Genomic DNA, 17,322 nt, shown 5'->3' with positions numbered 1-17,322 from the left:
TAGCGTTGTGCACCGTTTTTGTGTACTTTAGCTTTTATTTGGCTTCTTCACGGGGTTTCACGTTACTTGTCCACAGGAGAAGGTTTGGAAACGTTTCTCCTTGGGTCCGTGTTTTCTGCTGACTCAGCCGAAGCGGTGACACAGGAGATCCGGGGGAGACACGCAACTCTAAATTGCGTTTATAGAAATCAATGGCTCACTCTCAAGTAAATCCCATCCCACGTCCAGCAATGAACAGATGTTCGGGTTGCCACCTAGCGGCAAAAAGACTCCACGCTGAGCAGCTGGCTTGTGCTGATGTATTGCTCCATTTTCTTTCTTTCTTTCTGTATTTATTTATTTATTTGTCCCCGATCCGCAGAGTTTCTGAAACCGTTAATGCACTTAAATAACGCACGCCCACGCGTAGGTGTTAAGAATAAATAGTACGAGATCTAGCAGCAGACTTTCATGAATTAAAACCACCAATCAAAATGCTACTCTTGGGTGAAATGCGGAATATATTAATGTCATAGTCAGACGTTGATCTTTTGAAGTGGGTTTTTTTTTTTTTTTTTTTTGGAGGGTCTGATGAAAGCCTGGGTGTGTGTTTGAAGTGTGCAGAGCAGCTGGCTTTGTGTTTGTGGACTCCTCCCGTTGTGTGATGAAGTTCAGATGCGCGCCGTTGTTCCGTACGCGCGTCACCAGGGGCACAGAGGAGCTTCCCGACGCGAGGGGTGGATGGAGAAATGTGTGGATCACGATCACGGGAGGCTTTGCACATGACATTACCCACCCCTTGCCTCCTCGTTTGACTGACGCCCTTCGACTTTTACAGGATATGCCGCCACCCTTTGTGTAAACCGAGCTGCTTTGGATTCACACATCCAGCCACCGTGTTTCGTTTCGCGTCTGTCTTCCAGCAGAGAAGCTCTACGGGGCGGCTCGGACCGTAAACATCGCCTCGGTCCCTGGCGTTTATGTTGTAGGTTACTCAGAGGAGCCTGAGTGCGTGTTTTATTTTTTCCCCCCCTTTGATACAGGAAATGTTGGCATGGCTGCCTCGGGAGCACATAAGTGTCCGAAGAGCGAGAAGTTGGACGAGGCGCAGGCTTTGGCCAAGAGCTGCGCTGGGAGACCAGATTTCCTGCCTTGTGATGGACTCTCCATTTGCGCCACGCACAGTCACGGGAAGTGCTTCAAGCTGCACTGGTGCTGTCACTTGGGCTGGTGTCACTGTAAGTTTGTAGTTTATCAGCTGCATTTATTTCAAAGAATCGATTCTAACTATCACCGAAGGCATTGCTGGCAAATGTGCGTGGTATTTGGTAGTTATGTGTCCGTGTTTAGTTAAAACCACACAAGCACTGTTGCCTTCCTCCACTGAAAGGCTCAGAATGAGGCAGATATGAACTTTATTTGTTAAACAAGTTATAACGCTTCACAGATTATGTAAAGGTTGTCCGTCAGTCTGATTTCTTACGTGCGCCTACAGGCAGCATTGGCTTCCCCTCGGGAGAAGCTGATGTCGTTTCCTGTTATTTGATTGTTTGTTTGGTGTAACTTCTTCATTTTATTGCTGTACTCGCTCCTGTAATACTTCATCATCAGTTTATATGTGATCGAAGTTGATTCTTCCTACCCTTCCTCTTGCTGTATGAATAGTTTATGCCGTCTAGACAATGGAGGCTGAACAATTCATAAATTTCGGATTTACTACTGTACAGCTCTGCTATTTTTTTGTTTTTTTAAAGCTTGTTTTTCAGGCTTTGTGAAACTGGTCGACACAGTCTGATGACACAAACCCGAGTCACCACTTTCATTTCTCTTTTATGATTCCGTGTTTTATTTTTGAGCAAAAGTCCCGTAAAAGCAGACAATGACCAGACACTGTTATTCCCCCATTGACCTACAGTCTGATAATTCACTTCTCTGTGCCACTGCTGTCCAAAAAAAAGCAGATCACTCTTTTATTAGATTGGCAGTGAGTGTCGTTAACACTCACTAGGGCAGTAGAATATGTATTAATCCACTGCTGAAAATAGTCCCAGACTAAATCCACTATTTACTCCCGTTTTTTAGTATTATGCCTTAACTGTGAAAATTCCTGAGCCACAGCTGTCTTTGTGACCCATTTTTTTAAGAAAACAGGGAGGACTGTTGGAAGGGCTGAACCCTTATTATTTATTTTTTTACCTACTGAAAAATGCAATTTGTTGACAACAACAAGAAATGGAATATTTCACCATTCTTTAATATGTTGTGGCCACAGCCCTCATCACATGCTCACACAAGTATCATGCACTCAACTGCTATTCTTGAGCCACAACACTGAACTCTGCAGCCTTGTAGTAATTTCATTTGTATCGACTACTGCATTGACTGTAATGGGGATGAAGTGCAGAGGTGCAGTTCCACTCGCACACACACACTTTCCTTTCCACTTTGTGCGTGCGCCACGCTCTCCATCTCTATCTGAACCTCGCTCGACCTGACACCCTGAGACCACCGCAGATTCCCAGTAGCCGGGCTGCACCTGACAGGATGTCCCTCTCTCTGTGCTGCCCTAATTTATCCCCATCTCTGGCTGCCCAGAAAATCCTCAGATCAGTGTAAAACACAATCACCATCTACCCTGCACCACTCACTCTGAGCTTATAGTGTGCAACTGCACAAGTCACATTGTAATCTTTGCTGTGTAATCGTTGGATTTAGACGCCCGCCTCCGTCCGGAATGAGCCAGGCGGTTTTTGAAATATCAGATGTGGCAGAAAAATGATGAATTCCTTCCAGTGTTTATTACAAGCCACATACAGCATTTATGACTCCACGCAAAGCCCATTCTGTGTTACATCATTTGTAAACATTCAGACTTGCTCCTCCTTTCTGATTTTGAAATATTCATCACTCTGGCTGAAAGTGCCACAAAATGGACATAGAGCTTGTTGTGATATAGGAGAAAGAACCAGGCATATCCTAATGGTGCTTCTCACCTTCTCATCTCCTTCCACTGCAATTCAAAGGTTCCCCTCGCACCACGGTGAAAATAAGCCAGCTAAGACTGCTGAATCAGGCAGAACCAGGGCACCCAGTGAGAGAAGTACACTAGCACGCCTTCACAAAGCCTTCCTGCTCGGCTCACGCCCTTCTCCTCTAGAAATCCATAATAACGCTGGATGCAAAAGCAGGAAATGTTGTAACAGCCTTATCTTGTCACGTTTTCATTTTGAATGTGCCTGCGACGGCCGCCTGGAGTATAAACTTATTCTGAAGCTGATAATTGTGCATTCACCACAGGGAGTCTTGCCGGGCTGCCTTTTTAATTACATTTTTAATAGGTTCCCAGCAAAACAAATACAAAAGGTCACTGCGTATGAAGACTCGGCTCAGCAATTTAAATTCACAAACTAAAATTCTTTCCATTATCTCACCTGTAGAGCAGCACGAGATGATTAGGTGTGACTTAACGCCTGGCTTCTTCTATTTTTATGTGCCTGCTGCAAACTGAACGCATCCACAATGCATTTCTTCCAGTTTTCAATACTCAAAGGACTCAAATCATGTCTGCAGGCTAGCACAGGAAAAATATGGTGGATGGTCTTCCAGTGTTTTCCATTTAGTTGTGGAAACTTTTGACAAAAAAACAAACAAAAAACAACCACGGAAAAAAGATGGTGGAAACTAGAATTAGATGTAGGTGGAAGCAATGTTCCCAGCTGGTGACAACATCAGTCCAAGCCTCTCATTAGCAGTAATTAGCTGTGTTTAGTGTCACCGCCAATATGTCATGTCTGATGAGAGCTTTTGCTCAAAGCGGCGCTGAAACCACCTGGTCTGAACACTTTTTTCCCCCCTTCTCTCACTTCTCACACTTTATTCTTTAAGAACTGATTACAATTACCAAGCAGAGCAATGAATTACTCATTACGAAAGCCTAACAGAGTCTGTAATGAGTCCTGAACAGTCTTGTCAGTCTGCTTGTACTCTGCCAGGACTAATTTCGAACTTGTAGATACAAGAAAATGGGATCTTTCTGTCAGACTGCCAGGGCAGTCTCATCCGTTACACCACGCAGCAGAAGCTCGCAACTATTTCTAAAGGGAAATACAGAGATTTATTGAATATAGCCCTGCGCTGTATTGACCGGTTTGGTGACGGGTTCAAAATTTATAGCACTGCCGAATCATAAAAAGCTTCACCGGTTATAAAGGGATCAATATATTGTCAGCACAGGCCTGAGGGGATGTTTTTGATTGATTGCTCATGTTTAGGATCTGCAGCCCTTCAGTCGCTTTAAATGCTGGTGTATCAGTGATGGATGCAGAGCAGCACAAAAGTTCAGCAAGTTCTCGCTTTTGTTTTAATGGACAGGTTTGTGTTACTGCCATCTGACAAGAATACCTGACCAAGTCGGTTCTGAAAAGACTCCAACTTTGTCATGTCCTTACTTAATTAATAAGAAGCACATGTCCACAGGATTCATAATTTCCACGCTCAGTTGTTGCCCATGCAGAGGGCTTCAAATTGCCTTCTTCTTCTTTGCATAGAATTGAGGTTTTGGCTACTTTATTCAAATCGGTGTTTTGATCAAAATGAAGAAGGTTGATAGCATTTCTTCCTTCAAATAGTGCTAGAAGCACAGTTTGCTGAACTATTTGTTATATACAGGAAAGTCTGCACAGCAGCCACTGTGATGGTTTTCATTTTAAATTCGTGGGCAGACAGCACAGGAGCTGTTTGTCCAATCAGATGCAGCTCAGGGTTTGTTGGAGGCTCTAGGAGAGAGAGAGCACCTTTTAGTTCTCTGTCTAGTGGTTTTTCCATTAAGTGTCCGATACTGGAAAGTAACATGAGCCCTTCCTGTAGACTGCTGAAACTTGGAGCTGAACTTTAGAATACATCGTTACAGAGGAAAACACCACACTCGCATGCAGTTTCTTTTAACAGGTCCAAAATTTAGGTGGCAAATTAGTTGTGATGTGATTTAAAAGGGCAAGAAAAAGCCTTAACTGTTTCTTTTTGTGTGTGTCATGCATGATGTGATATCCAGAATGCTTCCACCCATTATTTTTTTAGTCGCGTTTATTCATTTTTGCTCCATTCCTGGATTTTGCATTAACCGAGGGAAAAGCAATCGACTGTTTCATTAACAAGACACTTTGACAAGTGGCAGAAAGCACACGTGTAAATAATAAAATCAACAATGGCTGAAATTTGTTTAGCTGCTTCGGGCGCATTGATCATGCTGGCTCATTGTCTCTGTAATGGCTTACGGGACAGCGAAGCGTAACGGTGCCTTGTTATTAGTTCCTATGGATTCTCCTTAGACTGTAAAGCAGAGCCAAGTAATGGCCAGCAGGTGGGGACTTCTTTGGTTAGACTGTGAAAAAGCCTACAGGAAGAAAAAACCCCTCAAATGGCCTCAGTAGACACATTCCTGATGATTTCATGGTCTCAACCTCTAGTTTCACATCCTACTGAAAACAACATTATGTTTATTTTGTAAATTACAGTCCCCATTAGAGTTGAAAACAATTATAAAGCAGGGCGGTGATCTATCACTGCTGCATGAGCACCCAGTGTCCCCTGATTTCTCAGAGACATCCCCCGTTCTTTGTGTCTGGTTTTAGAATGAGATGGCACAAACAAAGGGGTGACATCACGGTGGCCACCTACAGCCATTTTTTATATACAGCCTATGGTTTCTCTTTCTGTGACGGGCCAAAATCTCTGCTATAACAAAGGCTCGCTTTGCTGATTGGTCACTAGAGCATCAATAGATCACTTTTGGCGTGCACAGAATGATTTCATAAGATAATTACAGATTGTTTAAGAGATCGATTCTTGGCCATTGTCGCCAGGAGTGATCAGTATCTCTTTTTAATGGACAAAAAAAGTCTTAAAGGGGAATTCCGTCAATTTTACACATCAGTGTGTGGTTACATATTGGGAGGAGCACTCATGTAAAGGTAAAAAAAAAAAAAAATCACTTTGAAGCCTTTGTGGTTCACACAAGGCAAGATAGATTGCCTTCAGTGCCTCTTGAGTCAGTGTAGGCTGGAGGTGTGCAGTTGAAAAGAAGTGAGCTTGACAGACATCTGTAACCTGCTCCTTATCTCTGCATGTGGCTACATTATCTGCTACCTGCACAACACACTTGAATCTCTAACCAAACTGTCACGTTTGAATTGCACTGACCAAAAAAAAGTATTCTCTGAATAGAATAAATAAAAGAACTGTGTTAAAGCAGTGCAGTGCTAAATCAGTGGAGGGCTTTTCAGTGGTGTACTGTTTTGTGTGCACAGGGACACAGTCAAGAGTTTTTCATTATGGTTACAGACTAAACAGTGGACTTCCAAGTGGCTGCCTCCGGAGGCATGAAACAGGAAGCACGATGCCGGGTCGGACCGTCCTCTTCCATGAAACCTGAAACTTGTGTTGTTTCCCCTTAGCGCAGCCCCTTTTTTGTTGGCTAGATTTAAACACAAAGAGCAGCGGATGTTGGAGCCTGTCGTATCCGCTGGCCGACTGGGCGCAGCAGCTGTTATGAGGAATGATAACAATCTGCTAAAATAATTGTTTTTGTTCGATGGGTTTTGCCAACATGCTGCTTTGAACTGGTATGTGGCACATTCAGTGGGCTACATAAAGCCGGTTGGCTTCAGCTCAAACATGCAAAATATCAAACTGAGGGGGATGTTAATGACTCATTCTCTGCTGAGGATTCGATGTGAGCCAATATCGAAATGACATAATGTGTGTGTGATGCTGACTACATGTTGGGCTTGTCAACAATAATCCAGCTGCAGCTGGTAGGGCAGTAGAAGAGTTGATATTTTTTACAGTGTGATTTTGAAGGCGAGCAGGGGACTGATGGGCTGCAGGCAGCATTTTCCAGAGAATCTACCTCCTGTATTAAAACAGTCTTTGCAGCCCTCGGCCAGCTACAGGCCCAGGAGAGAGGAGGCGTGCAAGATGGAGACGTGCGGTAGCAGAGGAGTACTCGACTCCCTCCTCTGAGCAATCTGTATCTCCCAGGGATAAGCTGCTTGTTCTTCCACTTCCTTATTAACCTCTTCAACTCTTGAGTTTTACTATAAATAACTTTGCATCTTTACACAACATTCTTTGTGTACCGGTTCCAACACTTTATCTCGCTAAATAATCACTAAAATAATCCAGATGATGTTTTTTTATGTATATATTGAAGATATTTTCATTCCCTGCTTTCAAATTGAAAAAGCTGCTTTCGTAATTAGAATTTTGTAATGAAAATGTGTTAATTCTTCATTGGCTTATTTACATCTCCTTTAGTTAATGACCTCATTTATATCCCAAATGCTTTTAATCGGTCCCTGGTGAACTTGTTGGGTTTAGCTGGGTTTTAATTGTAACGTGATGAAAAGCTTTTCAGTCGAGAAAGAGTCATTCCTCCCCTTCACGAAGTGTAAAGCGTGTCCCGCGCCCGGTCGACCGAGGCTGCCGTCAGCAGAAAAACACAGCGCCCGTGTTTGTGTTGAGAACCTCCCATTGTTTGACACCGAAGGACTGAAACCATCTGACATTCACTGTTGATGTTGCAGCTGTCTGATGGGTTTTTTTATGCTGCCAATCTTCATTTGTAGCAGGACAAATTTCTCGTGGCATCATTTTGTCTGTTTGTCTGGGTATCTCTGACTAAAAGGACAAAAATATGTTTTCCCTCTCCACCATTTTCAGGCAGATTTATCTTTAAACCCTCACTATTCAAGGACAACACTGTCACATTTGTCTTATTGTCTTCAAAATCCAAAACAAACAGCGAGGAACTGATTATATTAACAAGTTTCGCCTGTGTAGATAAAGCCTGTTTTGTTATTACTCCACTTTTCATTCTGTTGCCCTCCAAAAACTGCTAAACACTCAGTGAGTCACAGCATCGCCTGCACGCACACTCCTTTATAATAGTTAATTTAGCTCTTTTCATTTCACAAATGCATAACGAAAAGAAACACGTTGAATGTTTTTGCTTTGTCCATGAATGAAAAATGTCCCACGCCGGGAGTTTGTACAGCATGTGGTGAATGTTGCTGACTGTCCTTTCTTTGTCGGGACATGTGGTCTTTGTTAGTGCGGAAATACAAACATGCACAGAGCGGGGGCAGCACACGCAGAGGTCACCCAACAACTGACGTCTGACGCTGTCATGCGAGGGCTGCAGCACTGGGCAGCACATTGTTAGAGTACAGCTCAATATCAATAAAGCTGCTCAGACAGAGCTGGTGTCGGTTTCAGTCGTCACTGAGCAGTGTACCTACATACAGCCCTGTTAAAGCTATTGTTGAGTGCAATATTTATTTTAGTCAGAAAGGAAATGCAAGTTTTATCAATCTTACATAATTTTAATCGCTTGGAAAACCCAAACATATTCTGTGGGTAGTTTTCAGTTCCGGTGGATTGGTTTTATACAGGGGCGGGATTGGTAATTGGTTTACCAACACAAATGAACTCATTTGTACATCTCAAAATTGGCTCAATTTACTGCAGTTTCAAGCCAGTGGTCTCAGAAGACAAAAAATAATAGTAACTGTGTGCACAGCATTGTCATCAGTGCCACCAGGCTGGGCTTTTAGTATGCTGGGTGCTGGTGTTCGTGTCCAAGCATAGTGTAGCTGATATTCCCATGTTGGTGTTGTTCTTGCATCGTAATAGTTATATTCTTGTTGTGATGTCATAGCTTTCCAGTGTGGGGAAAAATGTCCTTGATTGTATAAAACCCCTCTAGACCAAATCATCAACATTTCACGTGTTTTCTTTATTAATTTATACAATATAATAAATATACTCAAGTCAGGTTTGTTGTTAGCCAAGTTTACGTTACTTATGTTGGTTTGCTACAGCCTTTAATAGCACTAGCTAACCCCTTGAATGCTTAGACAATGTCGTTGGTCAGTTGCGATGTTGATCCTGGCCTGACGTTATTGTTTGATGATGCAGGATCAACACCAACATGGGGATATCAGATCGTGCGTCCAAGCACCACCACTGATCTGATTGTTCTGTTGGAAATCTGAGTGGATAAACGTACAGAGATGAGGTGCTCCAACCTGTACTTATGATGTTCTTACTGTAGCACTGTGGCTATTTCAGGAGGACAGTGCCCGCCCCCTCTCTGCCAGCAGTAGAAAAGGCCCTTCTGAATCAGGAGGATAAACATTTAGTCCACATATCTCTGCTATTATGTCTGGGACATGCTGGGTTGATAACCAATGACCACTGCAAAGCTGCAGGCTGCGCTGATGGAAAGCAGTTCCTTAACAACAGATCTGGACACTTGTGTGTAGAGGGGTCACTGCTTGTATCACATCCAAAAGAGGCCAAACCTCGTATTATTGTCTTGCGTGTACTTATATTGTTGGATTATAAAATCTAGTTAAAACAAGATTTCAATTCTAGTTTTTGGCTATGATAGAGATTGGTACTTCAAACTGATATTTCCACACTACAGAGAAGTGCACAAGAGTAGAATTATTCAGGAATTTTAAACTAAAAGCATCTGTAAATTTTGTAAACGTTTACTATTGTCAGCTGTTTCTTGGATGTAACTTCTGAGTCTGAAAAATCATTGGAGCCAATGTGGAAGTGCTTTCAAGTTGTATTCTTTCTAACAGCCAGCAGGAGGCGACTCCTCGGGTTATAGAAAAAAGTTTGGCTACACTGAAGTCTATGCGAAAACTATCCTTCGGCGCTCTTGATCTGTGGTCTCAGAAAACAGTTTTCCTGATGTGTTTATGGTTTAAACTGATGGCGTTAAGTTTTACTGAAAACAACATGATATTTATTTTTCAGTTATGGTCCCCATTATAGTTAAACTAGATGGAAAAGCAGAGTATGCTTTAGGGCTGGCCAACCTTGTGGTTGCTACTATATGAGCATGAAGTGTACCTCAGTTTTTCACTCAGATTAGCCCGCCACTCATCATGTCTGGTATTAAAAACACTACGCTGACTTGAGCCTTGGCTACAGGACTTTAATAAACAATTCAATAAGCGTTTAATTGATGTAGAAACCAAGGTCCCTCAATGAATCCAAAACCCAGCTGGTGTAGTTTCTTTTAAACCTTATTTGAGTTTCTCTTTCTGTGTTGTTGACATGACTGACTTCATTTCTAAGCAAATGTCACCCTTGAACACTTCCTTCCATACAGAGGCCTTTGGGGGGTTTCACAAAAATCTGGCCCAACGCCTTCATTTATTTTAAGCACGCAACCTGTTATAAGGAACCGAGAACGTCAGATGACGTCGTATTTTTCACTTGCAGATTCTCCACACGTTGGCAATTAAAGAACAATTAATATGAGAACATTTAAAAGGTTCTGTGTGTGCGTTATGATTGTTTTCCAGCTTGCAGTCTTTTTTATTTTTATTGGATGCACACATAGTCCCGGTATTAAAAAACAGAAGCTTGTTTTTTTTCCCCCCGACATATAAAGATTCTCTCTTCTCATTTTTTTTGTCAGATTATTGTAAGTGAGATTTATCACACATACCGTACTGTCCTCGGGGCTCACAGAAACAGTGATATTTCTAAGAAAGTGCAGACACCTTGTAAATTTACAGACGAGCTGCGCTCCTTCTGCAGGGCTGCTGAGGACAAGCAGTGTTGGTGTAGCGTTAGCTCCATATGCCTGTCTGTTTTGTTGTCTGACTGTGCATCTGTCTGTCTCCTAGTATTGCTCATGGTATTTGAAACTCCAGATGGATGAATGCAATTAGATGTAATATGCTGAAAAAAAAGCAACTAAATGTCAACACATCTCCTTCTACAGCTTTAGCTCTCATTTGTTGCTGCTTTCAAGCCTGCCTGAATGGGCTCATCTCAGTCTGAACATGGACCATTGAGTTTCTCTCATTAAACAGAACAGCTACTCTACCCCCCTTTTTGTCTGCATCAATATTAGCTGTTGTGTTTGATGTTAAAAATATTTACAAAGTCTGAAGATCCAGCCACATCCTCTTAAACGCCTTGCACGCCGCGTGGCTAACGCAGTCTTGTATAATTTAATAGTGAGGTGGTCGCGTGAGTTATTCCACAACACTGCAGCTCATCTGTAAGGCTTGTGCTTGCTTTAAAAAAATGTTCTTCAGCATTGAAAACTCACTTTGTTCATTCATCAAAAAAAAAAAAAAGATGGCCTCCTCCCTAATTTGAAGCAGTTTGATATTGTCAGTGTAGCCCAGGAGAAGAGTTTGATTGAATGGAACAAGGCAGCCACTAAAACAAAGGACAAGGACACAACACGAGAGGAAGAGAAGTGATGCGTAGGCTTGTCGTCTTCTGTAGTTTCTCTCTCTCTCCTGGGAGCCAGTTAAACACACATCTGAACTGCAATATTCAGGCAGCACGGCCCAGAGTTGGAGGTGGTGGGCTGCAAACAATGAGTAACATCTGGGAGCTGTTATTTTGAACTATCACCAGCAGAACTTAATGTGGCATGGCTTAGAGTCTTACAAAAAAAAAAAATCTGTAGAAACACAGTCACTGTGCAGAAAAAATGCTATTTATTGGATTGAGAATGCAGGCTGCCTCATATATTAGAGCTTTGTATTTATATTATGTCAGTAATTCTAGTGTTAATCATGAAAACATCAGCTGTAAATATTGTACACACAAACCCTGTTATTTATTTTGTTATATTTGAAGAATGAGTCTTTTATCAGTATTGAAGGGTCAGAAATGATTGTTGCTCTGCTCCAGCTGGCCTAAAGTTTACTCTGTTTCAGTCTGGCTGCTGTTTCATTACAGATGTTGGAAAGAAGAAAGGCGTCTTTAATTTGGCAGCAGAAAATGCTTTGTTATCTCAAAATTACCCATAAGATTAAATAGGTGATCATCTGATTCTAGATAGATAGATAGATAGATAGATAGATAGATAGATGCAGTGTGGGGACTTTGTCAAAACTGATTAAATGAATGCAGGAAAGTACAATCAGATTTTGCTCGACCATGCAATACCATCTGGAAAGCATCTGATTGGCAGTGGTTACATTTTTCAGTGTGACAATAATCCCAAACACACTGCCAAAACAGTAAAAGCATGCCTGGATAAAAAAAAAAAAAAAAAACGCACACAAAAAACCCCCACAAGTCACAAAATATAAACAAAGGGCATTGCAAGACTTTGCATGACTTTACTGTGACATCTACAGGGAGCTAGCATCTTTCTTAGATTTGGGCATGTATTGGAATGTGTGGGAGTGGTTGAAGTTCACGTGCTCATGCTGTCTCCAGCATTGCTGTTGTGACTGAGATTGCTTGCTGTTGGTATAAGGTGTGTAGGTTTTCAGTCATCCAGGTCGCTGTAGTCTAAGGAGCTTGGGAAGAAAGCGACTGGACTCCAAAATTTCTTCAAGAAATATAAAGAAGTCCAGTTGCTTTCCTTCCAAGCTCCTTAGACTACAGTGACCTGGATGACTGAAAACCTACTCAAAAACCCAAATAAGATTTTTCCAGGGAAATTCTTGTCATATCGTTGATGCTTGTTGATGTACGTTGTGTCACCCATACAGAATGCTAATCCTCCTCTTCTGTTAGTGTTCTTTTTAACTATATACTGACATTTTCTTGCCTTTTTGGGAGATATGGTGAACATGCAAGAACAGTGGTATGTTACACAGGGTTAGGGGTTAGCTCTGAGTGAAAGCTGTGTTTCTCACTTTCAGATGAACATAATAAATCCTTGCTATTTTCCCTCCTTTTAAACATTTCCAGGGGAAAACACTTGAGCCATCAGCTGGTAAACCCTCCACAACATTTAGCTGCAGAATTTTTCTTTGTGTTGTTTGGTGTTTGGCAGGTAGTTTAGTGGGTTTGAAGAGTTTTTCCTTTCTTTTTTTTCTGAAAGCAGCTGCATACTGATGAGATATGCAGATGACAGAGGTGGGAGTAAATGGTGAAGGTGTGGGTCTGGAGACCAAAACGATTAGCTGAAAAATGCTACAAGTGGTTTAGGGGATAATTTTGTGTGGGTTTGTCACTATGTGCAACAGCTCTGCCATACAAGTAGGCAGTGGTGTCATTGTTAAAATACAAATGAATGTAATTGCATGTTTTTGTTTTATTTTGTTTTTCTTTAGGCAAGTACGTGTACCAGCCCATGACCAATGTGTGCCAGCTGCCCAGCACGACCGTGCCGCCTGTTGGCTCAGAGTACAGCAGCACCATCGACCTGTCCGTCTCTCTGGCCGAGCGCTTCCTGAAACTCGCCCCTTGCTTCAAGTCCCCGCCTCACCTGGAGTCCCCGAAGTACTGCGTGATCGCGGACCTGTTTGTGGACGACTACATCGTCAAACGTATCAATGGGAAGATGTGCTACGTGCAGCGTCCCCCGCCTCCTTTGCCAGAGCCGCCTCGTCCTCCTACGCCCCCACCACCTGCTCCAGCTACACCTACGGTTCCCGAAAATCCCAGCCAGGCTCAGCAACCGCCCAAACCGACACCGTCAACCCAAAACGCACCTGCACCTGTGCAGCCAGTGCAGCAGGTATATGGTGAACACAAACACCCCTCCCCACTGGATAAGGTAAAAGGTCCCAAAATGGACCACTGTTCCTCTCCGTCAAGCTCCGAGGACTCCGGCATCAACGCCCTCGGTCTCCACTATCTGGAGTCCTGTGAGGAGGAGAGCGAGGAGGAGGAGGAGGAGGATGACGAGTTGAGCACAGATGGAAACTCCAGCCCTGGGAGCCTCTGGGATCAGGATGACTGTTCTCTGCTCTCTCCCTCCAAGTCTATGATAGAAATCATCGAAAAGATTGAAACAACTGTGTAACTGACATGGCATCAAGGTGGAATTGATCTATAAGGAACATCTACAGAGCAGAAGCTTATTATTGAGAATAACTCTCAAGGATTTATGACATATGGACCAGTAGGAAACAAACCCCTCTCTAACGCTTCAGCAGGGCTTCGCCCGGTTGTTTTGGGATGAATTTGTTTTCCTGCAGGTGGCCGAGGACAGCGCACCTACAATCTGAAACAGCCTCTCCTCTGCCCGCATCCTCTGCACGGATTGAATTTGCTGAACTTATTACAATAAAGACGGAAGCACAAGAATATCAAGAACATGCACAGTCTACCAAAAAGACCTCCTTTACATGGTCGTGTGGAGAAAAATCAAAAATACAAAAAAGAATCTAGAGTAGGTGCACATCAGAGGAAATAGGAAAACAAGAAAAGGGGGACACTTTTTTTTGTGACACTTCTCTTTAGGTATATATTACTGGAGCTAAATTATGTATGAACCAAGGTGGTATGAGTATGTTTCATGATGATAATGAGCAGTTAGGTAATTATTGTGTTCTCCAGTCAGTCAGTCTGTCAGACTTCGGTCCAATTCAGCATTCGAGTGGCAGATAAGCATGCCGTCCCTTGTTCTCCGGTCAGTGACTCCACCCACACATATTAGTAATTCTGACTCTTCAGCGTAATAACCACAAGGCCAGCTACCTCTCGTGGGCCTAAAGCACACCGGCCTTTTAACCCCTTAATTACTCAGCTCTGAGCTGCTCAGAGCAGGCACACCTGCTTTTATCGCATTATTAAAAAGATTTGTGGCCCACAGTTTGTCTGCACTTTACTGACACCATCACGGGCAGTAGGGTAGGTAGGTCAGTGTTTGACAATCAAGAATTACACAGAAGCACATTCCTATACTGAACCTGCCAGTGAAGACCAAGGATACCCTTATACCTTCTAAAAAATGTCTCAGACTTTACAGAAAATTCTTCTGACCACCTTTTCTGGTCAAGCTGAACTGAACGGCAGTCCCGTTAAGCAAAACATGACTTGCACTGACCTCTATTAGCAGCCAAGAAATTGAATAGCATGGACGCGTCTCCAGTACAGCTGCAGTGACAAGGAGGGAAGTTGTCACAGTAGACACAAGTGAGACAAATATCGCTGAGGGAACATATCTAATTTATAATCTTATATTATAATAATAATAACAATAATAATAATAAACCTACATTGTTAACTAGTTTGGGGACTTTTGAGAATGAAATGCCTTTTTCGTGATGACCAAAAGGGGGGTCTGGGGAGGTCATTCATTTTTGACTAGTAGGTCACATCTTAAAAGAGATTAGAGTGTGAGATAGGATGCCTGAATACCTGTTGTGATGTTGTGATTGGCATAAGAAACGAGTAGTTTATTAGTCAGATAGTAAAATGAAGCTGGGCGGCGTCTTTTATTTTAATGTTTAAAAACATTATTTTCCAGAGAGCTATCAGCAAAAATCACCACAGTTATCACAAATATTTATGGCTGCAATGTTATAAGCACTAGATGTTTAAAAAAAGATGAAGAAGAAGAAGAAAAAAATCATTTTGCATGACTGCATTCACTTGCAGGATTCCCTCATGTCAAACTCCAATTAAAAACATGCTATCAAAGAACAAAGAAACCCTGTATTAGTTATTAAAACAAGGTGTTTTTATTCAGGGACAGCCCTAGACATTACACTGAGCACAGTCCCTCTTAATGCAGTTGAAGAAAAATGCATTTGGTTCTTATTCTTGTTATATTATTATTTTCATATGAATAAATCTTAATGAAACTCACCTTTTTTTTCTCTTTCCTGGTTCATCTATTGTGGACAGCGTGAACACACTCTGTAAAAAGAAAATTGAAATCTGTTTTGAAATGCACTCAAACGTCCTCCACACGACACACTGATGATGACTAATGCTCTCCAGAGCTGGAGTGGGTAACAAGAAAAAAAACAAAGTAAAGTAAAGTGAGAGATACACTCGAACTGAGTCACTATTTCAGCTGTGGATGTCTGATCTAAACTGTGTTGAGGTATGTATCTTACATTCCTGCCTCTGAAAGCTTTAATTACTTTGTGCTGCACATTTTAAACATTTTAAAGGGGGAGGAAAAACATCGGGAGTAGGTTGTAGTGGAAGATTTAAGATTGGACACATTCTTTGCTTCAGCTTTATGTAAGACAGAAAACACTGAGCTTGTTCGATGGAGACAGAGACCCCCTCCCAGTTTCCTCTGGGCTTCTGTCGCAGACAGTCTTCTCCACACTTCGTCTAGCAGCAGATTTTATGAGAGACCATGCAAGCTTCTTTCTCACCTTGACTGCAAACTGAGATTGATTTCTCCACGCTTCTTTTTCCCCTTGCATTGTGTCTATCGATCCTTTGTGCAGAGAGAGAAAACCAAGGCTTGGATGAAATGCTAATCAGTTTATATAAATGTACATCCACTATTCTGCCCAAAGATGAAGAGGAGAGGAGTGGAATTGAATGCTGGAGAGCAGATGGCATAGAGTGGGAGAAGAAGAGGAAAACCTGAGAGAGAATTTGTGGAGGGAGTACAGGAACAGGCAAGAGATGTGGAAGCTCAATTAGCGGGATGATGATGATGCAAGCACATGTAAAGTCGTAGGATGGACTTCATGTGTGCATACGAGTGTGTGTGTGTGTGTGTGTGTGCGCGCGCTCGGGTCTGTGCAGGCGCACACACATTTTGTATGGCGTTATGAAATAGTTCCCGTTTTTTTCAAATGGTACAGAGAGATTGCATGAAGAGATCACTGTTACTGTTAATCCCTCACAGCAAAGTCATTCGATTGGCAGGAACCATTGAGCAGTGACGGCACGCTAACACACACACACACACACACACACACACGAAGTCACACACCAAATGAAAAATATGCCCTTGTTCAAGGACTGCTTCACAGGCCAGGTTGGCACAGCTTGAGTCACACAAGCTGTAGAGGAATGTCAGTTTCACTCTTTCCATTCTGATGTTTGCACAACCACATTACTTTCCTAAGGAGACGTCCTTTTAATTTCATACAACTCCATTTTCTCTACAGGGGGCAAGACAAAACAAGCAGATCCCCAATACTTAAAAGAGGTTTCAAGTTACAAAATGAAAACATGACCAGCAGGGACTCACCTGAGTAGGAGGAGAAGGATTTTAGAAATACATCAAATACATCTGCTCTCATGGGGAATCCTCAGAAACTTATTAAAAATGTTTCTTTAAAATAGATGCTAACCTTTTTTTGTGTGTAACTGCAAGCAAATTAGAAGCATCACTCCCAGATACCTCTGTTTATAATCTCCTATATTACATTATATTTACTTAAATGAGAACTCCATGTCTCTAAATCACATATTTGCATTTCAAATAAACACAAAATCCAAAGAACTGCGAAAAGGGATAAAAGGTCTGGTCTTTTCTTTGAACTATTCTTTTTCCAGGGTTGAATGATTGAACATCATACATGTTTAATGACTTTAAAAAGCAAGAATTGGGTGCACAAGTTTGATTTTTTTTCC

At 42.2% G+C, this 17,322-nt stretch overlaps 1 protein-coding gene across 1 annotated transcript; it reads left to right on the top strand.

Annotated features, from left to right (window-relative positions):
• The first annotated feature begins 619 nt into the window (after positions 1–619).
• On the top strand, positions 620–17,104 carry zgc:162707 (UPF0524 protein C3orf70 homolog B). Its single transcript, XM_063499447.1, has 2 exons — positions 620–1,217; positions 13,095–17,104. The coding sequence occupies exons 1-2, from the start codon at positions 1,034–1,036 to the stop codon at positions 13,787–13,789; spliced, it is 879 nt and encodes a 292-aa protein (XP_063355517.1). The 5' UTR covers positions 620–1,033; the 3' UTR covers positions 13,790–17,104.
• The last annotated feature ends 218 nt before the right edge of the window (positions 17,105–17,322 follow it).

The sequence above is a fragment of the Pelmatolapia mariae genome, linkage group LG16_19 (assembly GCF_036321145.2).
Source record: "Pelmatolapia mariae isolate MD_Pm_ZW linkage group LG16_19, Pm_UMD_F_2, whole genome shotgun sequence".
In the NCBI taxonomy this organism is placed as follows: Eukaryota; Metazoa; Chordata; class Actinopteri; order Cichliformes; family Cichlidae; genus Pelmatolapia; species Pelmatolapia mariae.
Note: the sequence above shows the minus strand (reverse complement) of the source record. Positions and strands in the feature narration are given on the sequence as shown.